Source organism: Fomitiporia mediterranea, assembly GCF_000271605.1.
Source record: "Fomitiporia mediterranea MF3/22 unplaced genomic scaffold FOMMEscaffold_8, whole genome shotgun sequence".
In the NCBI taxonomy this organism is placed as follows: Eukaryota; Fungi; Basidiomycota; class Agaricomycetes; order Hymenochaetales; family Hymenochaetaceae; genus Fomitiporia; species Fomitiporia mediterranea.
Window position 1 is genome coordinate 3,178,054 of NW_006760393.1, and position 22,770 is coordinate 3,200,823.

The following is a 22,770-nucleotide window of genomic DNA, read 5'->3' on the forward strand; positions in this document are numbered from 1 at the left end:
GACATTGTTGGTTGAGTGGGAGGTGGAAGACCAAGTAGTAGAGAAGGGCAGGGAAGCAAGGACGTCGCGTAGAGTGCCACGCTGCATGTGTGCTCGCAAAGGGGAATTATTGATCGTGGATATGAGGAGAGCACATGCGAGATGGGCGTGAAGGGGGACGAAGGAGAAGGGAGATAGCGGCGGAGGCAAGCCCTTCGTGGGACAACACTCAACAGAGGCAACGGGCGAGAGCGGCATCACCTCGTCGTCGATCATCAATATCATACACTCCGGATGGCTGCTCCGTCTCGTTTCGCATCACTCTCACTCCTTTCCCGACGTCCACTTCTCTCAATTGAGATGACTTGGCTTGCTATATACTCTTTTATACCTCTTGATTACAACTATTATAAACGTTACATGAGTTTATACCTACCTACCTAACTACCTACCTGCTATTCTACCTACATAGTTCTACTAATACCTCATAAAAGTCCAAGCCCCCTTTCCCTTCTAACCAGAGCTGAAAACAGTCGACAAATACCTATCCACACCCGCCTTGCTCATCGCAAACGCGCCAACGACCGCATCCGGCCGAACAATCACAACCGTTGTAGCCTTCTCCAGCTCACCGTTCCCGTTTATACCGTATCCCGTGTACGCATGTCCCTCCGTGTCCTTAAACACAAAGTCGATACCGGGGGAGGATATATCCTTAGCTGTGTACGAGCTATCTTTAGGGAGGATAAGAGAGGTACGGACGAGCCCACTATGCAGCTTTGTCATCGAATCGAGTACTTCACGAGTCGTAGCGTCCGAAGGGTTCGAAGTAAAGATCAACGCCGTATGCGTCGAAGGGTTGAACACCTCAAACAACCGCGTAACCTTCTCTCCTTCTTTCGCATTAAGCAAAGTGTCCAAACCAGGAGCATCAGGCGCCCGATCCCCAGCTCTCACATCATACCCCCTCTTCCCATACGCTTCCTTCTTCTCCTTCTCCTTCCCCTCCACTTTCGCGAACCGCTCATCAAACACAACTTCACTCCATCGATAATTTATACCGAGCTGCGTGAACGTCCACCCTCGCTTCATCGTACTCTCCTGATTCGTTGACAAGGTGGAAGAGTCTTTAGCGTCTTTAGCATCTTTGAGAGCTTTGAGAGTCTCAACGCGAGAAGACATCTTGTTGAAGATATCTGTCGTGAGTTGAAGCATCTCAACTATGACTGGCATACGTTCGTGTTCGTATGAGTCGAGTAGGGACGGAGGGGATTGGTTCTTGATGACGAGTGCCAGTTTCCATGCGAGGTTGAACTGCAGAATTAAAGATCAGTTAAATAAGCCATGGCTGGATAATATGAACTTACAGAATCTTGAACACTAGTGTTGAGGCCCTGACCTCCTGTAGGTGGATGCACATGTGCGGCATCTCCGACGATGAACACCCGTCCGTCACGGAAACGATCCGCAATACGCATATTAGGACTAAAGAAAACGAAACTTATCAACCAAAGTGTCTTCGTATCAAAAGAAATCACTCACCGCCATTCACCATGAGAAATGACCTCTGTAACCTTAAAGTCTGTCCTCCCAGAAAGCTTATGAAACTCCGCCTGAATGGCTTCCGGAGTACCCTTCGTCACAGTGTCAAAGTCAATATTCTCACCCGCGAGGAGTAGTTGGAATATCCCTTCTCGGACGGAATGTCTCAGGGATACTCTATTAAACAAATAAACAAATAAAACAAAGTTAGTGGAAAGATAAATGAAAGGTGAATGGAAGGGTATGCGTACACGTTCTTGACTCCGTCTCCCCATCTATGGAAATCGAGCTGAAGAAAGTCTGTTCAGTTAAGGAAGCTTTATATGTAAGTGAAGAACGCCTCACCTTGTCGTCTTGAACACCTTCGATACGAGCATCGATGAGATATACCCTAAAATCTCTAGACTCGCCAACGAAATCTGCACCCATCTGTTTACGAACAGCACCTTCAAAAGCAAAGAATCAAAAAGACAACTTAAAATTTGTGCAAAGAATTTAGAATGAATATACTTACTGCGCGCCCCATCTGCTCCTACAACGTACGCGAACTTCGCAGTCTCTTCCACTTGTTCGCCATTCGTCGTTGTTTTCGTCAAGCGTACAGTCACGCCGTCCTCGCTCTGCTCAAGTCCAGAAAGAGTGGTGCCGAGTTCGACTTGGCACCCGAGTGCTTCGAGGTGCTTTCGGATGATTTGTTGGTGGATGCATTGGCCTAGCATGACAGCCCGCGTCTACAATAGAAAAAGTTAACAACATGCCGTTAGAAAGGGTAATCAATATTAAATGAGAGACGTACGACTGGGAACGCAGGCGTAGGGTCTATCTTCTCCAACATCGGGAACGTCTTGACGATCCTATACGGGTCTTTCGGGTCATGAATCTGCATAATTGGAGCATCGAATCCTGTGTTTAGGACGTCGTTCCCGACACCGAGGAACAACTCGACTTCCAACGTGCGACACTGTTAACATACTTAGTGTCAGACTTTTGAAGAAAGTGGGAGAATGAAATGATAGATAGAGGAGACGGACGTACTGAGATACCAGAGCCGCGCTCGCTAACGTGGTGCTGAGTGTTTTTCTCGATGATGCGTACGGGTATGCCGTTCTTGAGGAGACTTAGTGCTAGGATAAGTCCAGCAGGGCCTGCGCCAACCTACGACAAACAAGCAAATAGCAGTGAGTTTAAACAGCTGTAGAAATGCGAAATAGACTTACGACGAGGACCTTAGGTGCGTTATCTGAAGACATGACTGTAGAGTACGAGTTTAAGACTGAACTGATAGTGATAGATAGAGTACCATGTCTCAAAGCATTGCTGTATTTATACCCGCAGCGCTTAATGGTACAGACAGGAGGATCATCCTACGTGTCGGACTGGCTTCACTGATCAATATGCACAGCTTGCGAACTTCGCGAATCAAACTCTGGCGGTGAAAGCTGCGGTTCCGATCCAAACGGTAGGGACATGCTAAAGATGGTACCCTTATAAGGTAAGAGAGCTAATCATAGAATGACCAAATCACGTTTACGTACGATTACATCGCACCTCTGTCGTAATGCAGTAACCTGTAAGTTACACGACACGAACACGTCGCACGAAGCCGATCAAGACGCTGACGATTACTATCGGCAGCGTGCAACGACTGCGCCGTAGTCATTAAGCTAACTTCATTCACATACCGACTCATACGTGCTCAGAGCCTTCTGTATCAGGATTCAGGTTGCTACGTGTCAAGCTCGAAGAAGGATCCAGGTTCAAATATTGCAAAGTTGATTGTATTTTTCCTACTGCACTACAGTGATAATCACAATAATGAGCATGAAGGGGGTAATCAAAACCGTAGAGTGATGATTCCTTATCCATTTATTACTGAGTCAATGTCTGTAGTGCCAAAGTTTCAACACACTATCTTTTCCAGTATGAATCTTGAGCATGTCTTTGGACAAGCATATCATTTGAAGGATACAAGGCAGAGACTGCTGAATTCCATGAAGTTCCCTTGTGCAAGTCAGTTGAGCAGAACATCTCACCCTGTCTTCAACACTATCTACCTCTATCCTGCATTTATTTCTAACTGGCTATCAGACTGTCTTATAGATTGATAGTTTGTTGGAAAAACCTTAAAGGCACCTACCCCTTCCCTAGCTCTCTGAAAGGGTGTAACACAACTGTTGAATGTAATCAATCTAAAATATCAATTTATCAGACAAGTTCAAGAGACACATTGAAGAAGCAAGTACTCAAAGTGTTAAGAAATAACTAGAGTAACTTCTCTAGAGTACAAAAACTGTGCTCCCTCTGAATAAGTAGTGTAGAAAAATCTGACTTTGATTTGTAAACAGCTTGGTCAAAGACAAAAAATAAAAATAAAAAGAGAAAATAATATATTATAACATCTGTTTTATTTCTACACAATTCTTTTCCTTTTCATCTGAGTTTCCTACTCCCATTACACATACAATACACATTTTATTTTCTGTCCCTCCCCTCTACCCCCTTATTGGTTTGATATAAGTATCTTTATTGCTATTGGCTGTCTATTCTTTGGACACAATCTGTGTCCATATTATAAAAATTGGTACTGTCCTTTAGATCAACAATTTGAACAGTAATGCTATTCCGACTGATTCCGACTGGGACAGTTGAACACATACCTATATACATACATTACCTATGATGATTCTCAGTTACAGGGATGTATTACATGAGGTAAAGGAGTACACCTGAGTTATAGCACGTCTCCCTTCCCTGGCACATTCCTTGTAAAAATATGAGTTGGCTTGATTATAAGAAATGTAATAGTTTCGAGCTGACACGGGGATACACCTGCAAGGACGAGTGCAGGGTTGGGTACTTCCTATTCATTCTAGACCTGTCTTGCTCTTGCTGACTTTCATGTCGTGATGTTCGGATGTCCTCAACGCCTCAAGTCAGGGCCATCTAGGCCGACCATTTATTTCCAGCCCTTTCTTCATATTGGGGGACGTTCAACTAAAGAAAGGGTGTACGAAGTTAAAGCAGCAAATGAGCTATGCATGCGGTTGAAAAACAACAATTGCCCTACGAAACACAGGGAATCGAATATACATGTAACTTACTGATATTGAACTTAATAGGCAGAGAAGGGGTAGTGAAGCACCAGCTACAATTATACCATTATTCTTTACTTACCGGATTCCTATAAACGATCGTTGGTCCGTCTCGGATCAGCTTGAGGACATATGGAGAAAAAGACAGAAAGTAAAGATTGCAAGGAAATGCAAATTAAGTTGGAGTGAGTGACCGTTCCTTCCGATACCCTCGCCATGGTAATATACGCATTGGGATATGGGAGGTGTACTAGTTCCATAGCCGTTTTGAAAATTCTGCAACCGATGTCAACAAGAGGAGAACCGTATTTCAAGTATGATGGCATGGTTGAAATGTGCCGGCAGTCGCAAGTAACACCGTTGAGTATTTGTTTTATCGTATTCACGTGTCAAATCGTACAATTCCTACACGGAAGAACCGCAGCCCGTTAGAACGCGAATGACGGGCCCCGATATACGATGGACGTTGTAACTCTCGTCGCTCCCCCTCCCTAACATAATACTCCGGTTTCCTCAGCCGGACGCTCAGTGATGCGCGCGGACCCTCCATTATGTATCAATAGTAGCGCCCTCAAAAAGCCGGCCGGACCGTCATAGTGCGCTGTATAAAATTCAAGTGAATGATCCCCCAGACAGGTGAGAATTCTTGATTTTATGATAAAAACTTGAGAACAAGATTGAGGAGGCAACGTCTCAATGAGCCGTAATTGAGGATCTACACTGTAATGGTGACATCTATAGCGGGTTGTCCCGCAGCAATTCACCATCTAAGGCCGATGCTGTTGTGTTAAAAATGCAGCGCTGAACCTGTGAACGTGTGATCAATGATGATACGTTGCCATACAAAACGGAAGTTCAATAAGCTGCGAGTACACAACTCGTACCTACTGGAAAGCATTCCAGGTCTCAGAACCCGGCATCTCTTACTTTCAAACTGGAACGTGTGCAAGGCAGTGAGTCGAGAGGGTCTAATACCCACGTCGCGGCGTTTCCGGGTTTCGATCATTGTGGCTTGAGCGTCGGTGAGTTGTGGTAAATATTGTCAAATTCGGTCAATTTACACTCGGCCATATAGCCCGATAATGGCGTTCCTCGGCGACTCTGGAGATTATGAATCTACGGAAAGGAAACTTTCCAAAAATTCAGATTAGATATCCAAGTGTTAACCTTTGTGCAGACAGTGACCCGCTTGTATCATGGATGCAATTTTGTTTGAATATTATGTCATTGAGAATTCTGAGAATCACGTGCATATCTCCTGATGCAAGAGTTTCTAATTGCGATTGTATCATTTGACTTTTACCTAGAGCTATCTGTCTGCGTGACCAGGGTCATGGAAACTTATCTCCGAGTCTAGTAATTTAACTACTGAGCGGTCTTAAGAAACTCTGACGTCCGGTGTCGACGCGGCTTATGTTTCAACCTTAACATGGAATCTGTACTTGGCGGTGCCCCATTCCCCACCGCTGGTTGTCCCTATGTGCTATAGTGTCGCGATTGCGACGATTGCGAAGGCACAGCGGTGCCTTTTCATACTCGGTTCGGTTCTAGGTCCGTCGAACCATCTCTGGTGGATACGAGTCTACGACTGAATGTTGAGTCTTGTTCCGCTGATGACGACGGTATGACCGTTTTCTCTCTGCAACAATTGATATGACTCAAGAAACGTACGTTGTTACATGGGAAATAAGGGCCCATTTGAAAATTTGTTACTAGGTTTGTCGACATTTGCAGGGATCGCACGTATAGACGTTGAGTAATGCATTGTCCGAGACGTCTCCATCAAAATGTAAGCACTGCTTCTTCAAGCGCTCGGTGTATAAGCCTATCAGTGACTTATAGCTAGTCGGTACTGACTCCGTCTGTGATCTAGAATGTACTTTGAGAGTGAAACTTGTGATGCCTCACTCGTGGGTTCACGTCTAGCTCAAACACCTCACAGGCACGTTACCTTCCAATTCAATTATCCGCCTTCGTTCGGCCGTGCTAGTTATATTTGGATGAATCGCACATTATTCAGACTTCTGGGTGTTTCATTTTGCTAAGGTTATTGTCGTTTTCAGCAAGAGGCGAAAGCCGATTGCATTACTTAGCGCCACTATCACAAGTTGTCAATTTGCGGTGCTTCAGCGTTGGGGTTGACATGGTTCCAAGTCTCTTATTTTTACACATGTCTGCATTCTCGCACCTCGGCCGGAGATTTTGCGGTTTCGATCTACGTCCCGTCTCTGCGGTACGACAACGGAGTCACCAATCATTTGCTCCAGAGATTGGTATATAAGAGCTCTCGAGGCCCCATCCTCTCTGCCCCCTGACTAGTAGGCTTTCCGTCATGGCTCTATTCAACTCGCTTCCAGTCCTCTCTTTCCGCGATTCCGCGATGATACCCTTCGCTGCTGGGCTGGTATGTTACACGTTCTGCCTCTAGGAATTTGTTCTCACCAGTGTGCCTTGGCCGTATTCGCGCTATAGCTCGTTTACTTTGTCTACAAGAAGTTCGAGATCCATCCCTCAAGTCCTTATAGCACAATTTTCCTGCTATTCGATGTACCGTTAGCATCTTCACTGTTCCTGTTTCAATACTATTCGGCAGGATTTGCGGTACTTGCCGGCTTCTCTGTCTTCTACTCCACCCTTCTTTCGAGCATTGTCCTGTATCGGATCTCCCCATGGCACCCCCTGGCTCGATATCCTGGCCCCTTTACCGCGAAGATTTCACAATTCTGGCTAGCTTATGAGACCGCAACCGGAAGATGGCACGAGACACTGAAGGATTTGCACGCAAAACACGGACCATATGTCCGCATCGGTCAGTCTTCCCGCGCATAATTTTATTAATCATGTTCAGCCACTAATATGTTACCTCCAGGTCCTAATCAGCTCTCTTTCATCGACGCCTCTCTTATTCCGAAAATTATGGGTCCTGACGGTATGCCTAAGGGTCCGAGTGAGTCTCCTTTCGGATTTATATTTTCCTTTAAGATCTCTATTTCCTTTGTATCTCCGGATCGTTAATTAACTGGTGCGATCTCGACAGTGTTCGACGGTGCTCGGATGCCTGGCGTTCCTGCGAATATCGTTGCTACTCGCGACCTTGCTGATCATGCACAGTTAAGGAAGCCGTGGTCAAAGGGATTCAGCTCCGCAGCAGTAAAGGAATATACGCCAACGATTGAACGTAGAGCATTGCAACTTGCTGAAGAGCTTGAAAAATTCACTATTAAGAAGGGGAACGATGCTCGGAGTCCGAGGAGCGTCGATCTTGCCATGTGGTTGAGCCGATTTGCTTTTGATTTCATGGGTGATATGGCGTAAGTTAGGGAGACAGTTGCGTGTTCAGCTTGATTTACTCAGTCTTGTGTTGTAGATTCGGCGGGGCGTTCGAGCTCATGAAAGACGGGGATACCAGCGGTATTTGGGGAATGATCGGGAAACAAATGCTGTAAGCTATTAGTCGTATGTTTTCTAAACATTATTTATTCACTCTAATTAGAGCCCAAGCGACACTACATCGACTTCCGTGGTCCGTTCATATTGTACACAGCCTTCCCTACGTTGTTGCAGCAATGGTGACATTTACAACCTTCGTTAACAACTGTATATTTGAGCGAGTGCAACGTGGTGCTCGCAACAAGGATCTATTCTACCACCTTGCAAATGAGGACATCGAAGGCTCATGCCAATCGGCCCATGACAAAACCTTATTGAGCGAGAACTGCAAGGTCGCTATCATTGCCGGGTCGGACACAACTGCGACAACGATCAGTCATATATTCTATTACTTGCTGAGTAACCCGTCCGTACTTGGGAGGCTGAGGAAGGAGCTCGATGGGGCGTTCCCGCTCGGTGAAGGTGACCCTTTTGATTTCACAAGACTCGCTGAATTGCCCGTCTTGAATGCTGTGATGTGAGTTTTGATCTCAGTCCCTATCTAGGGCAATAGGTTAATTTGTCCTTTGTGTTTAGCAACGAGACCCTGCGACTTCAGCCACCTGTTCCTACTGATTTGCAACGGGCGCCTGCTGCGGGGTCCAGATACAAGCAAATCGGCGAGCAGTGAGTTCCCTTAATACCAATATGTTTATTATTGCTTAGATATTGTGTGTTAGTATTATTCCTGAAGGAACGGCCGTCAACGTCCCACCGTACGTCCTCCACCGGCAAGCCCGATACTTCTCCCCAATACCGGAAACGTTCTGGATTGACCGCTGGCTCCAACCGTCACCAACTACGGAATCCGATTCGAAATCCAAAATGCACTTCGTTCACGACACCTCGGCATACATGCCCTTCTCTTATGGACCCGCGAACTGCGCTGGGAAGATGCTCGCGCTAGCCGAAATCCGCAGCGTCACTGCTCTGCTTTTGCAGCGATTTGAAATTTCGTTTGCGCATGGCTATGACAAGGATCAATGGGAGAAGGACATGAAGAATCACTTCGTGTTCCGACTCGGGGAGTTGCCTGTAGTTCTCACCTCAAGAAATCAAATTTGAAATGGAAGCATCGGTCTTGCTAATAGCGGAAGGATAAAGTAAACTATAATAATGTATTTACAAGAACGTGCCAAACGGTAGTATACATCGATGGATTACGTGTATTAATAACTACGCGCAAAATAACGAAATGCAGAGTACGGCAGCAATACACAGGCAGAATAAAAGTAGGGTGTCGCATGATGGATGCAAAACAAGACGAAACAAGCCGAAAGCCAATTCATACGACGGAACATGGATCGCGAAGGTGCAGGCATAGTCCTATGGTCCAAAGTAGAGAACGTGCATGTGTTTTTTAAAAGGCTTTTGATATCTCAGCCACTCTTTCAATCTTCTTCGGCAACCTCCTCGGCTCTCTCCTCGACTTTCTTAGCCTTGCTAGTAGGCTTTTTAGATGCAGGCTTCGCCTTCGAAGAAGGCTTAGCTTTTGAGGCTGGCTTAGACTTCGAGACTGGCTTGTCAACTACCGAAGCCTTTGACACCCTCCCTTTCGATACGCCTTTCTCCACCTTCTTGCGTTTCTGTTTCTCTTCAACCTCATCCTCTTCATCGCCAGACACCTTATCCAGTTCATCACCGAAATCTTCGCCAGATTCATCTTCGTCAACCTAAGAGCCATTCCTTTGTTAATTAAGAACATCAGGATAACCATTCAGACTCACCTTCTTGGCTTTCTTATCTCCGCTCTTGGGCGCTGCACGTTTCTTCTTCGGCGCTGGTTCGTCCTCATCGCCCTCCGCAGCCTATTTGCCAGACAGTATTATAAGGAATCGAACAGTGGCAGGATAAAGTGTCATTTATGAGAAATTTACCTTCGATTCAGCCTTCTTTCTTCCACGTTTTGCAGGTGGCTTCTCTTCGCCATCTTCATCCTTCTGCTAACAGGAGCGTTAATTAAATTAATTTATCGAATACATTCAATAAACTAACCTTAGGGGCACGCTTGCGGGGTGCAGCCTTTTTCTTTGGCTTTTCTTCTTCTTTTCCCTTCTCTTCTTCGTCATCATCATCCGATTTCTGAGGTATTTGTTAGGAAAATGACGTGTAGAGCTGAGAGAATATCTAACCTTGGCACGCTTGCGAGGCTTGGGGTTCTTCTTGGGAGTTTCATCCTTCTCTTCTTCCCCATCTTCATCACTCTTCCGAGAGTATATTAGTATAGCAACATAGTGCGATAGCACGGAGAAAAGCCTTACTCTAACCCTCTTCTTCGTTTGCTTCTTTTTCGCAGGCTTCTTTTCTTCCTCGTCTTCTTCGTCGCCTTCACCTTCAGGCTTACGTGCACTCTCAGGAATATCTTCCTCAGCTACGTGGCCCTCTTCGTATGCTTTTTTGACACGTTCCTGGTGTTCCTCTGGGAGTTCATCAAAGCCGTCCAGTTCGGTTGGATCCTCAAACGCAGCTTTCATGTTCTTGATGATACGCTCAGTGACACAGCCCCAGTGACGCCATGCACTGCACAGTCAAAGCTAGTATTAGAGAGGGAGATTATACTAAGAAAGGGAGGAAGGACGAACAAAGAAGTGTTTCCTCGGAAATCCACAACAGATCCATGTCGTAGCTCGCCTTTGTTGATTTTTGTACCTGTCAACGAAGAAAGAAATTCGCGTCAGTCGCGCTCCCTTTACGTGTCATCTGAATCCAAGACTCGCCTTTGCATGGCTTCGGACCTATGTGGTTCCCATTGAAAGTATCAACATCGCGTTTCTCATTATTGACTATAAAGCTCGATGAAAAACACACCCTTGCACTGTGCCCTAGCAGAGGGAGCGACTTCAAGCCGGTAGCCGCTCTTTTTTTCACCACCTTCACCGTCAGACATGATTTTTGTGAGGTATGAGTTAGTGAGAGAGCGGAGAGATGGGTGTTGGGAACGAGGTTGATACGCCAGCAGCGTCTAAACGACAAACAAGACCCACACCACGAACAGCCAATTTTCCCACGAATACATTTCAACTTCTTTTTATGTAAATTCATTATTTGCTTCCGCAGCACAGTTATTCAATTGCTGCTGTTTCAGTCTCAATTGCCAGAATAAAAGTTGAAGTTATTTAAGCAATTAAAATGGAACAGACAGCATCCATGCACGGGTTTAATCGGAGCATATCACATAGTAAATAGTAAATGATATGGTGCAAGGAAATATGTGAGTGTAACGCTATAAGGATAATTTGCAGCACAAGAAATCTGTATAACGAAAGTGATTAGAGGGTAATACATGTAAGCGTTCAAACAGACGAAATTGAAAGAAGACAAGTAAATGGAGCGTGTGGACATGCATTTTTAAATTTAAAGTCCAAATATCCAAAGGAACGGAAATAAGGAAATAACACCATGTTCATCTACGGAATGGGTTCTTCGATCCACTGCTTGCTCCAGTATGATTAGGTCGCAACCAATAATCACCTCTCCCTCCATACTGATCTTTCTGATTTCCGAGGTCAATCAAGCCATAATCCACTGCGGGGCCTCGGTTTGCAGGACTATGTTCTCGATCGCGTACAGTCAATGCGTATTCCTGCGCAGGAGTTGGCGCGCGAGAGCTACTCGCGTTCGATGCAGGACTATGATCACGCCTTCGTCGATCACGCGGAGGCGCATAATTGGATTCAGAATACATGGAATCGGAAAAACGTGAAGCTAAACGATCTCGTCCACGGTCGAGATCTCGAGCGTTTGTATCAAGAGGAGTAAGGCGTGAGGAGAAGGCAGGCTTATCACGCACAGGCTGACGAGCATCAGCAGTGCGACGAGGTTGACCTGTTAGATATGTGTACATCGATTCATCGGACATCGTATTCAAGTCGACATCCTTATCGGCACTTCGGTCGCGGTCACGTCGGAATCGACTTGATTTAGACCTTGATGACTTGGACTTTGCATCACCGTGAAGACGCGAGAGGTAATCTGAACGCTTCTCATACGTATTGAGTGACGGTTCACGTGAATGACGAGAATACGCGTATCCATCGAGCAACTTATCCACGTCGCGCGAATACCGTGCCTCTTCTAGGTCACGCATCTGATAGGAGTCTTTGGCCGTCCCTTTACCAACATCTCGCAGAGCAATGGGACCTGTCGCCCCACGCTTGCGAGACCCCAGCACACGTTCCCCTAAGGTGTGTCCGAACAAGCGCTCACCAAACCTCACGACGCGTTCACGCCAGGTGAGATTATCGTCCAATTTTTTAGCCCTCGCAAACTCCTGAGTTTGTTGCGCGCGCTTCTTCCTCATGCGACGGCGCAGGCACAACAGAAGGCAGAGTAGAATGAAAGCACATCCAAGTGCCATGAGAAGAATCTGCCACCACTCGAGGTGCGAACCACCCTTCTCGTCCACCGTCGGAGAGTTGATGCCCGTCACAGTCGGTAAAGCACCAGAGGCAGTCCCAGAACCGGATGCCTGAGGAATAGCAACAAGGTCACTCAGGCATGCTCCAAGGCCAGGGACGACATCAGTATTGGCTGCACATGTCCCGGCGACGCATTTACCGCCACGAAGCACGCTGTTCCCATCTGCGCAGCTGAGGCAGTTTGAGCTTCCTGAACCACTACAGCTTGCGCAGGAGCTATCACAGCTCTTACAAGAGCTGCTAGCAGGATCAAAGAATTCGTTTTTGCTGCATATGGGAAGACAGCGGCCGTTTGACAGGACGGGACGATCGGAAGGGCATGTTGAGCATTGGTTAAATGATGTCCCAGAACAAGTCGTACAATCAGGATGGCACGAGACACATGCGCCGGATGACGAAAAGGTCCCCGAGGGACACGACGTCACGCAAGCACCACCAGAAGCGAGTTGGTTATTTGAGCAAGTTAGGCAGAACGTCGCGGAACCCGCGCAAGTGCTACAAGTTGAGGAGCACGCTGAACAAGTTACATTGTCCTTCGGATCCAAGAATGTCCCGCTTGGACAGTTCTCCACACATTGGCCGCTACTGAGTACAAAGCCAGATAGACAGGCTGTGCATTGTACTTGATCGATCGTACTTGCAATGCTGAATGAAGGAATTCCACAGGCCGTACACTTCTCAGGACATGCTTCACATTCCTTCTTGTTATTATCTGCAACGAATCCATTCCCAGTAGTCAGACCAGTCTGACATACGCCATTGCCATCGACTGTCACACAAGTCCCGTTGAACTGGAATCTCCCTGTCCCGCAGACGACACAGTCGTTGGCTGTGGCCCCAGTACATGTGCTACACAGTGAATTACACGCAGCACAAGACGCGCCATTGGCAAACGAGCCGTCAGGGCAGACAGTGCCAGTAGTCGTCGCAGTCGAGGGTGGATTGCACTTGGTAGAGTCGGTAGAGGAAAGGGTGAAGCCGCTCTTGCAGGCGGTACAAGCTCCTGTAGAAGCTGCGCAAGTTGCGCATCCAAGCTCACAAACTAATGAAGCATCAGTAATATGATAGCGAAACATACAATGTTCCACTTGCCTTTGCACGATCCATCATCACTCAAGAAGAAGCCATTTGCACATGAAGCACACTTAGTACCATTCGAGCTATCAACCCAACCCGCGTTACAAGCGCAGGATCCATCGCTAGCACATTGGCCATTCAAACAGTTGCAGTTTTGAGCATTACTTTGTTTCTTCAGACAGATTCCCGACCCGTTAATACCGTCATCACAGGTCTCGCAGTCACTCGGACAGGCCTGACAATTTTTTCCGAAAAACCCAGTCGCACATGCCTCACAAGATGATCCTGTAAATCCTGGCAGACATGCACATGAGCCTTGAGAGGTACAGACTCCGCCGCTTGCACAAGGGGTGCTGCAAGACCCGCTCTGGAGTTGATTGAGAGTCAAGCCACTAGAAATGAATCCGGGTAATTGCGATATATCGGGCGACGCGTCCCACAGGATGATCCGACCACCTGAGGTGGTTAACTCGGCCCATGTGTTTGACGACAGTACAAACGACCCGCCATTGATAGTAGTCGTTACATTCGACGCGTTCGCTGACGTCGGAAGGGCGATATATGCAGCTGAACCAGAATAGTTTGAAGAAGAATAGAATGCGAGCCCGGGTTGAAGTTGGATGGAAAGGGGTAACGAGATACTACTACTGTTCTGAAAGCCTGTGGAACCTGAGATGGTGGCTGAGCTCGAAGTAAGGATAGAATGCAATAGTGAAGGATTCGTCGTCTCGGTGTATTGACCTGGAAGCAAGAGCAGACTTGTTGACGCGCCAGGCGCGCTCAAAGTTGCACCCACTACATCAGCAACGTAAGTTTACGTGTTCGCATATCTGAATTGCATTACAAACTCACGGGTTAAGTTTGTGAAACCCTGCACGCATTGTCCAGCAATGCACACGACCGACGGAGTGTTCTGGGCAGCGGCTAACGCGCTGAAAACCGAAAAGAAAGCGATGACGCTGGCAAACATGGCGCACAGCGCAGAAAGGGAAGATGAGAGTAGGAGATAGAGCTGAAAAGGAGCACGTTTCTGGCCATTTTTCAGGTGCGCAGAAGAACAATAACAATTGACCTCGTCGCAACGGACAGAGCCAAAGGACAATGGTTGGCTATTTTAGGAAATTAAACAGGTTACATAATCTTGTTTTGCTGAAGAAAAATTTCCGGCCTCCATTATTTACCGACCACTTTGGACAACAAGTGGCTTTACGATCCGAACTTGTGCCATAAAATTATGAAAAACCTTGTACCCTGTGGTTTGAAAGAGTTGATCCCAGTACAATAGAGTTCTAATGGGGAGGCTAATGTTACGTGTTCACTTCGTGGGAACCGATAAGCCCAACAATTCGATTATATCTATCCTCTTTACTACCAGTACAACACATGAATCTGTACATACTCCGACATTAGTATACCTCTGTCGAGGGGAAACAAAAATTCTAAAACATCAAAAGACACAAGAGCTGTGATAGTAGTTCAGCTGAAGCTGTTGAACAGAAATAGGAAAGTTAACAGCCTGCCTTACATTAAACATAATACTGATAATTAATCTTGTATGAACAGGTAGTCACTTACTGTAACTAGGAAAGAGGTTTAAAATGCATTTTTCAAGCAGTAGGAAGGAGCAGTCCAGATCACAGGCATTAAAGATTGAGTCTGATAATCTTGTTCATTGAAGTTTGTAACCAAGTTGAAGCTGAAGGCAAGTAGTAAGAGATAGGGGAGAGATGTCATTGTCTGTTTTCTTAATCCGTCCATGACTTAATATGCATATAGTCTAGACATAAGACCTAGAAATATGCTTTAAAAAATAGTTGTAGAAGTAGTAGTAGGTTTGCGTTGAACACACGTCTATGAGCTACTAATTTGTACGTGTCTCTTCGGAGTCGTGATAAGAGCACACTTTTTCACAAGCGCCAGCTTTATGAAATTATGTGAACGGATCCTTCTTGCCTTCTTAACAGTACTGAGTACAGGAGAGGTCAACGGAAATAGAAGCCAATGCATCATAGACACCGCACGCATACTGTAGGCGTATAAATCGAGAGCAAAACACAGTTTGGAAGGCTTGCATGTCAGTGCGGATGCTGAGCGGCTGGATTGCTATAACCCGGTCGATAGATGAATAGTCCATTCCTGGAAGTGCTAAAAACAATGATGCACGGGTAAAGGCTCGGGATAGCCGATGTTAACATATATGGAATGACACATATAAGCAACGGACGTACCTGAGACATACTAGTAGCTACATATTATATATACCCTACTGAATCAACAGACAATGACGCTAAGGAGAACGAGCCGAGTCCACTATCCCCCCTCTTTGTGTGATCCCTCTAAGCCTCTCACATAACCCCTATCAATAGGTTATGAGCCTTGTGCTCCCTGCCTACGCTTTATCTACACTCTACTATGTCTATGCTCTATGCAGCTCTATGGATCGCATGCATGCACGCAGCATACTATGACGCAGAACTCGACACACCTGTCTGAGTATCCCAAACGCAAATTGATACACTACAGACACACAATCTACTGTACTACACATGACCCAGACATTATATGATCATTGTCTTAGTGATTATGATCATTGGCCTAGTAATAACTCGGTCTGTGCAGGTGGTGCTGAAACTACAATGAGTATCACTTACTGCAACATTTAATCACTAAAATATTCTATAATATTACAGAGATCATGTTATTATAAATAACTGATCATACTACAGACAAACGTTAGAAGGATTGAGAAAGCAAATGCTACTCATCCACTATTAATATTACAATAGCACAAATGATTGACACTGTCAACAAATGCACATATAGTATAGCATAAATAAAATAATAACACATATAGTGATATCACAGCCAAATGATTAATGTAAGACATGTCTCAGATATGTTGGACATGTCAGATATGAGATAAAACAAGTTAGCAGATATCCATCTGATATCTAAGACATCTGATATCTACACACTAATACAGCTTATGAAAGTGTACAACTATCTACAGACGAATTAATAATAATAATAATAATAATAATAATAAAGTTACAAAGTACATTACAGTAACTATGGTACAGGAACGAGTACACAATTATAGTCAATAAACAAATAACAATACTTTACACCTATGATAGTGTAAACATATAATAACAATGTATAATAATGGCAAACAGTAGAATAATACCTCTACCATTACTACAACAATGTAACAGAACATATTTAATTGTACAGAACATAGATATACTTTAACAAAGTATAAATAAACTTATATTAAAGCTACAAAGCTTATATACAAGTGAAGTACTATGCCAATATGGCTAGTACAACAAACAACAGAAAAACTACAACAGACACACTTATTATAATGATTACAAACGAAAACAATCATAATATGATAAGATTAAATAAATTAATAAAACGTTTAACACATTATCTCAGACAGTATAATATATAAAGAAAAGTAGATGCAAGCATATCTATTACATCTTATCAGAGATATGAATAGATGTGCAACTGATGTTGTAACTGCAAACATACAGAGAGATTTCTTAGCATGTCTGAAATATTACAGACATATTATAAATATCACATTAAAATTTATAAAACAAATGGCACAATGTTACAGTGTAATGTTTAAACAAAATAATGTATGTCAAACATTACAAGTTAACTTAAAACATACTGTTATATTATAACACATACTGACAAACGTATGAAAGTAAAATAACAAAGTACTAACACTACTTGTTGGATTACAAATACATGAAAGGAAATCAATGATGTACTTATGTACTTACACTACTTGTCAATTACTCAAAGAATAACCTTCTCAAATTGAAGGGGAGTAATTAAATAATATACATACTAATGATAAACATCAAATTCTTAATACAGACATATTGACTATGTCACTAAGTGAAATCTACAATGAATCTGACAAATCTGTCAAATGCAAAATACCTTATTAAAGAATATAAAAGTTATACATCATATAACATTTTCAATGCTTATAAAAGTTATTCAAACAGATAATTAATAAATTAATAATAATAAAGCCTAGAAATGGCACATATTCCCAAAGCATTCTTTACAGCAAATGCACAAACATTCACAACACAAAACTACAGATGAACAAATGAATATTCATGATACAGAAATGTTGATCTTATCACTGATCCTAAAAAACAATAAGCAATAGAAGTTACAGACAGATATAACGGATCACAAAGGTAAATCATTCAATGTGATGTAAAATAACATCAATTGGAACAAATAACAGAAGTCAACACAATGTGTAATTGAACTTCAATGTTAAATAAATAATAATTCCACTACAAAACAAATGCTCATACTTGGCAAATAATATTAATATAATAATCTGATTAACTTAACAAAGTTTAATACGAAAATAAATAAAATACAAACAAATATCACATCATATAACAAAATAATTCATTAATCCAGACTATAGCTCATGGATAAAAGTGATGAATAATGAAAATAATACTTCGGAACGTACATAAAACAATAAATAATATATCCATACAATAATACAAATATAATTGCAATATAATTCACAACTACAATTGAATAATACAAAGATAATAACTATACAAACAAGTATAGAGTACATACATATAATCAAATAAAACTATTAAATTGATTCTTGTATGAACAATTAATTTGCCCTCACTGTGCAATTAATACAAGTGTGAACAGTATTATAACATTATGAAATACATTGGATAGATACTAATAAGTATATCTATACAATGATTCAAATAAAATAAATAAAACCAATATATAAAACACTTTACCTAGCAAATCAATTAACAAATAAAACGTTGACAAATAAAACATTGAACAAATACTACAATTACACATACTACTAGATTAACTAAAGTATGCTAGGAGACTATTATAGTAAACATAATCTAATATATCACTTATATACAGATTGTGTTACAATACACTATTCTTTACAAAAGAAAAAGTAAAGAACAATAGCTATAATACTAATAAATATTCATAACATTACAATCACAACAATTCACAATAACACTGTTAATAACAAATAATACAAACACATGTTACTAACAATTTACAATAGATAATTATGTTGGCTATTGAAGAAATAATGTAACAGATTGTATAGTTACTCAGGATGTATCAGAAACAATTCATTACAGAACACAACATTAATATATAAATATAAACAATAATGTAAAGTGAACAAACAAACAATACATTCATGATATAATACATATATGATGCACCTAGACACATAGCAAGCTGCCTACAGCCAGATATAATATCTATACAACAAATATATGTTAGCATAAAACCTTATTGATCTCAGAATGAAGCAATCTAGCAAAAACAAATAACATTATTAATATTACAACATACAATCAATACAAAGCTTTAATCTGAAGACATAAATCAGCTATTGCTGAATGCTTAATGTATATACAAATGTAGACAAACACAGACAGTAATGATTAAAGAAGGATATCATTACAACACTAGATATACATTTTACTAGTATGATTCATTAGTTTCACAGCAAAGTAAAAAGAAATTACTAGTAATACTCAAGCAAATTTAATAAATAAAACACATGATTTACAATCTTACATAGTGCTCATGAGATTCTACAGGTCTCTGAAGCACATATGATATTAATAACGATTTCGAACGATTTATTGTGAAAACAATACTGTCATTGAACAGTAAACTATGTACAAACTTCAGATTAACTCTGAACAATTTCAATCACATCAAACAGTCTACAAGACAATGAACAACAACTTAATAATATAATAATGAATGAACTACAGAACTAATGACATGACAGCAAACGAAAACTTAATAAATATCTAACAAAGCACAAAGTTAACACACAGTGGACCAAAATATATGATACAAACAACACATTTATATTATACAAATAATATTATTATATGTGATACACGAGTGAATATAATACAGACACAATGTACAATGTAGATACAATACTAATAAAAATGTTGGAACAATCTGCAAATCAAACATCTTATAGGTCTGGCCAACTTATAAATGTTTGAAGGGGAGTGGTAGCAGCACTATAACTACCCCTAAAAATAAAAATAAAAATAAAAATAACTACAAATCAAATAAACGAATAGTTGCAAAACAAACATATTATTAAACTAATATATGTTTGAAGGGGAGTGTTAACATATATGGAATGACGCATATAAGCAACGGACGTACCCGAGACATAGCTACATATTATATATACCTACTGAATCAACGGACAATGATGCTAAGGAGAACGAGCCGAGTCCACTATCCCCCCTCTTTGTGTGATCCCTCTAAGCCTCTCACATAACCCCTCTCAATAGCCGATTTTACTATCATAGTTTATTCTAAGCAAACATAAACCCAATGAGCAGAATGATGACGACAATGATACATTGATAGAACGTCATGAGAGCAATCCTCATGACAGAGAGTAATAATAGCAGATACATTGATCGTTGCTTTCAAATAAAGAGCATATGTGGAGCGGAAGACAGAGTCTATTTTCCAATGTTATTCGTGCCTTCGTATACATATGGCCTAATGACATTAGTTATATAAAACAAGTAGAAGAAATGCCAAGGCACGAGTCTACAATCTTATTTTTATTTTTACAAATTCTTTTCCTGTTGGAGAGTACCAGCAAGCAGAAGCTAGGGACGAGGTGGAGCTGTTGCGAAGCGCGAATTCACCAAACGGCCATTACGCGCTCTTGAAGTGAAAGGAATGAGAGAAGAAATGTCAAGTGAGTTGTGTTGATTTCGGGGGCTTTGAGGAGTTATATCCTGGATTTAGATCTATTTTCTCAAGAACGTGCTTCTAGAGTATAGACATACTTCGTGATTCTGGAAGAATATTTAATAAGAGAATTGCGGTGTTGAAGTGCCGGTATGCCTGTCTAAATAAATTTGATAGAGTATGTGGTCAAATCGCAAAGCGGAAGCTTTGGGGAGTAACTCTTGTGTGCCTGCAGCTTGCGGATTGTCCTTAATTTGTATTGTGATAATCTTAACTCTCTTTCAAATTTGCTTGGCGGTCCGGTAGTCCCAGTACCCGAGGAAAGACGTTGGAAGGCACTCAACGTGATGGTATTGACGAGGTATTCAAGGAATTCCCGTAGTGAACAAATTACCCACGACAGAGCATGCATACATCATAGGATGACAAATCCTCAAAGCTACGTGTCTCCGTAAGAAACCCGAGTAATCTCGGTAAACGCTCTTCCTTTTCACTCTGTCGCATTGTTTTGCTCTGCGGCGATAGGAAGTAGTGAATCCGGAATACGTGCAACAAACATCTCTCGCTTACCTGGCTAAGTGAAGACATATGAAAGCGCTTAGAAAATGGGGCTCAAGTATATTTAATCTGAGGTATATTTGGTTTGCAACGAGCAAGCACATTCTGACGTAAATGCTATTGCTTCTTCTTTTCCTTCTGCATTCCATATCATATGTTCAATGACATCAGGAAGATTGCGATTGTCAAACAATACAGCCGAAGGCTATACAGTTCCGTGTTCCACTGTCGAGTCTAGACACCTGACAACAGGCAGTGTTAATCATGACATATCGGAACAGTGGAATATAAGTTTTTGGGAAAATGCGACTTTGCCCGAACTCTTGGCATTTTTTTTTTCACTATTCCTCACCTTGACAGGCTAAGACGAATGTAGTATGTCAATTTTGTTAGACACTGCAAAGATGGGCGTGTTCCGAGAAGCAGACTTGCCTTTGAGACACCAAGTATTTTGGTAATTTGATTTCACCAAGGAGACTGATGCGAACAGGCAAACGCTTGAGAGGAAAAGGAATGAAAGCGCTTGAAAAACGTAAACTGATCTGGTAGCGTACTACGGTGTGTGATATTCTATGTCCGATGAGAACCTTTGATTGTTTGACTGATCGATACCTCGACGCACGGACGTACCGCTGATCCCCTACGCCTCAGATGTTCATGCGGTCGTGTATAGGCGTATCTTGTGCATTAGTGCCAGGCTGTCCAAATCATCATTACCCACTAGTACCGAAAGAGGTATGGTAGGAGATCACCGAGTGCATACTTCTTCCGAGAACGAAGAGCACCAAATATACGCCATACATTGTCGTAATGTCCTGGTGATACTTCCGCTGTTGTACACATGGACATACGGACATACGGACGGACGGACCTTAGCTTAGTACTTGTGTTACAGCACCATCCGTCGCTCGGTCTCTGTCGGGGAAGAGTAAAGGTAAAGGGTGTAATAATGTAGTAGTGTAGTAGTGCGGGAAATGCGGGGAAATACGCGCACCGAGGTTTATACGCCCTACATCCCATTAGGCCTTACTTTTCATACCACAAGCAAAGACAAGGTCGAAAAATAGCTCTCGAGGGAACGGAAGGCACGTTTATGGGTTTCTACGTCCCTATGTCCTTCCGACAGCTTCTCTTCTCCGTGTGACTCAACCTAAATCAGGGTTGGTGCAAGGAACGGCGGAAGGTGTTACTTGATGGATCATTGGATGATGTACGTCCGACGGGATGAATATGAGGCTGAGCACGGACTCACTCGGAGAAACGGCGCTGACGGCTGTGAGGTTTTCTCGGCTCTAAGGGAGAGAGAAGTCGCGTGCTCTCCCCGTGCAAAAGAACGATGGAAGGAACGCATTTGGTTTTTACGATTGGTTCGGATGACATGAATGAGAAGAACGTGAAGCAGAGGAAAGGGATGCGTGACCTCCGATCTTCCTACAAACTAACATGCATATGACGATTCACCGTTTCGTCTTGATGATCCGTTTGTTTGTACTTCTTCATCTGTTTTGAGTGGATGTGGTTATCGATTTCGAATTATTTTTTGGACAGCGTCGTGTGTAAGGGATGTACGGTTGTGTGGTATGAAGTCATCAGATCAGCACTTGCCAAGGATTCCTAGAGAAAAAAATACGACAGACAAGGGCAGGGAAAATTTGAAGAAACGGCCGAGAAGAAACTTGAGGGTAGCTGTCATGAATATTTATATCCTTTCTCGACTTGAGGATAGCTATGGATACGGTAATCGGTCACCGCTAGCTGCCGTTGAATGAATATCGTCCAATGTTGTCTTTCAGCTTTCTGAACATTTAACTTGACGATAGATAAGCGGGCAGCGTGAACGTGGAGCCGGGAGAAACAGAGCGATTTCGTAA

General features: G+C 42.7%; 4 protein-coding genes across 4 annotated transcripts; 1 reads left to right on the top strand and 3 right to left on the bottom strand.

Annotated features, from left to right (window-relative positions):
* Positions 1-390: 390 nt before the first annotated feature.
* On the bottom strand, positions 391-2,952 carry FOMMEDRAFT_126912 (uncharacterized protein). Its single transcript, XM_007268968.1, has 9 exons — positions 2,739-2,952; positions 2,557-2,676; positions 2,318-2,482; positions 2,036-2,252; positions 1,867-1,967; positions 1,773-1,810; positions 1,522-1,698; positions 1,347-1,464; positions 391-1,293 (listed from the first exon to the last, which is right to left on the bottom strand). Exons 1-9 carry the CDS (start codon positions 2,769-2,771, stop codon positions 493-495), a joined length of 1,770 nt encoding a protein of 589 aa, XP_007269030.1. The 5' UTR covers positions 2,772-2,952; the 3' UTR covers positions 391-492.
* Positions 2,953-6,499: 3,547 nt separating this feature from the next.
* FOMMEDRAFT_169802 (high nitrogen upregulated cytochrome P450 monooxygenase 1) lies at positions 6,500-9,107 on the top strand (the record flags this gene model as incomplete). The annotated part of the gene is made up of 8 exons (XM_007268969.1): positions 6,500-7,017; positions 7,086-7,422; positions 7,483-7,560; positions 7,651-7,924; positions 7,981-8,055; positions 8,107-8,520; positions 8,580-8,669; positions 8,723-9,107. The coding sequence occupies exons 1-8, from the start codon at positions 6,946-6,948 to the stop codon at positions 9,105-9,107; spliced, it is 1,725 nt and encodes a 574-aa protein (XP_007269031.1). The 5' UTR covers positions 6,500-6,945.
* Positions 9,108-9,157: 50 nt separating this feature from the next.
* On the bottom strand, positions 9,158-10,977 carry FOMMEDRAFT_126916 (zf-PARP-domain-containing protein). Its single transcript, XM_007268970.1, has 9 exons — positions 10,851-10,977; positions 10,760-10,777; positions 10,625-10,691; positions 10,304-10,562; positions 10,175-10,246; positions 10,038-10,124; positions 9,920-9,985; positions 9,770-9,850; positions 9,158-9,715 (listed from the first exon to the last, which is right to left on the bottom strand). Exons 1-9 carry the CDS (start codon positions 10,927-10,929, stop codon positions 9,434-9,436), a joined length of 1,011 nt encoding a protein of 336 aa, XP_007269032.1. The 5' UTR covers positions 10,930-10,977; the 3' UTR covers positions 9,158-9,433.
* Positions 10,978-11,246: 269 nt separating this feature from the next.
* FOMMEDRAFT_126919 (uncharacterized protein) lies at positions 11,247-14,599 on the bottom strand. The gene is made up of 3 exons (XM_007268971.1): positions 14,390-14,599; positions 13,553-14,332; positions 11,247-13,502 (listed from the first exon to the last, which is right to left on the bottom strand). Exons 1-3 carry the CDS (start codon positions 14,505-14,507, stop codon positions 11,446-11,448), a joined length of 2,955 nt encoding a protein of 984 aa, XP_007269033.1. The 5' UTR covers positions 14,508-14,599; the 3' UTR covers positions 11,247-11,445.
* Positions 14,600-22,770: the final 8,171 nt, after the last annotated feature.

Excerpts from the sequence above, each read along its gene's own strand:
- FOMMEDRAFT_126919 (XM_007268971.1), bottom strand. The coding sequence starts at position 14,507 with ATGTTTGCCAGCGTCATCGCTTTCTTTTCGGTTTTCAGCGCGTTAGCC. Across the intron at positions 14,333-14,389 it reads GGGTTTCACAAACTTAACCC|TGGGTGCAACTTTGAGCGCG; the intron begins GTGAGTTTGTAA and ends TTGCTGATGTAG. Across the intron at positions 13,503-13,552 it reads TGATGATGGATCGTGCAAAG|TTTGTGAGCTTGGATGCGCA; the intron begins GCAAGTGGAACA and ends ATGCTTCATTAG.
- FOMMEDRAFT_126916 (XM_007268970.1), bottom strand. The coding sequence starts at position 10,929 with ATGTCTGACGGTGAAGGTGGTGAAAAAAAGAGCGGCTACCGGCTTGAA. Across the intron at positions 10,247-10,303 it reads AAACGAAGAAGAGGGTTAGA|AGTGATGAAGATGGGGAAGA; the intron begins GTAAGGCTTTTC and ends TACTCTCGGAAG. Across the intron at positions 9,986-10,037 it reads CCCGCAAGCGTGCCCCTAAG|CAGAAGGATGAAGATGGCGA; the intron begins GTTAGTTTATTG and ends CGCTCCTGTTAG.
- FOMMEDRAFT_126912 (XM_007268968.1), bottom strand. The coding sequence starts at position 2,771 with ATGTCTTCAGATAACGCACCTAAGGTCCTCGTC. Across the intron at positions 2,253-2,317 it reads CTACGCCTGCGTTCCCAGTC|ACGCGGGCTGTCATGCTAGG; the intron begins GTACGTCTCTCA and ends TTTCTATTGTAG. Across the intron at positions 1,811-1,866 it reads AAGGTGTTCAAGACGACAAG|CTCGATTTCCATAGATGGGG; the intron begins GTGAGGCGTTCT and ends GACTTTCTTCAG.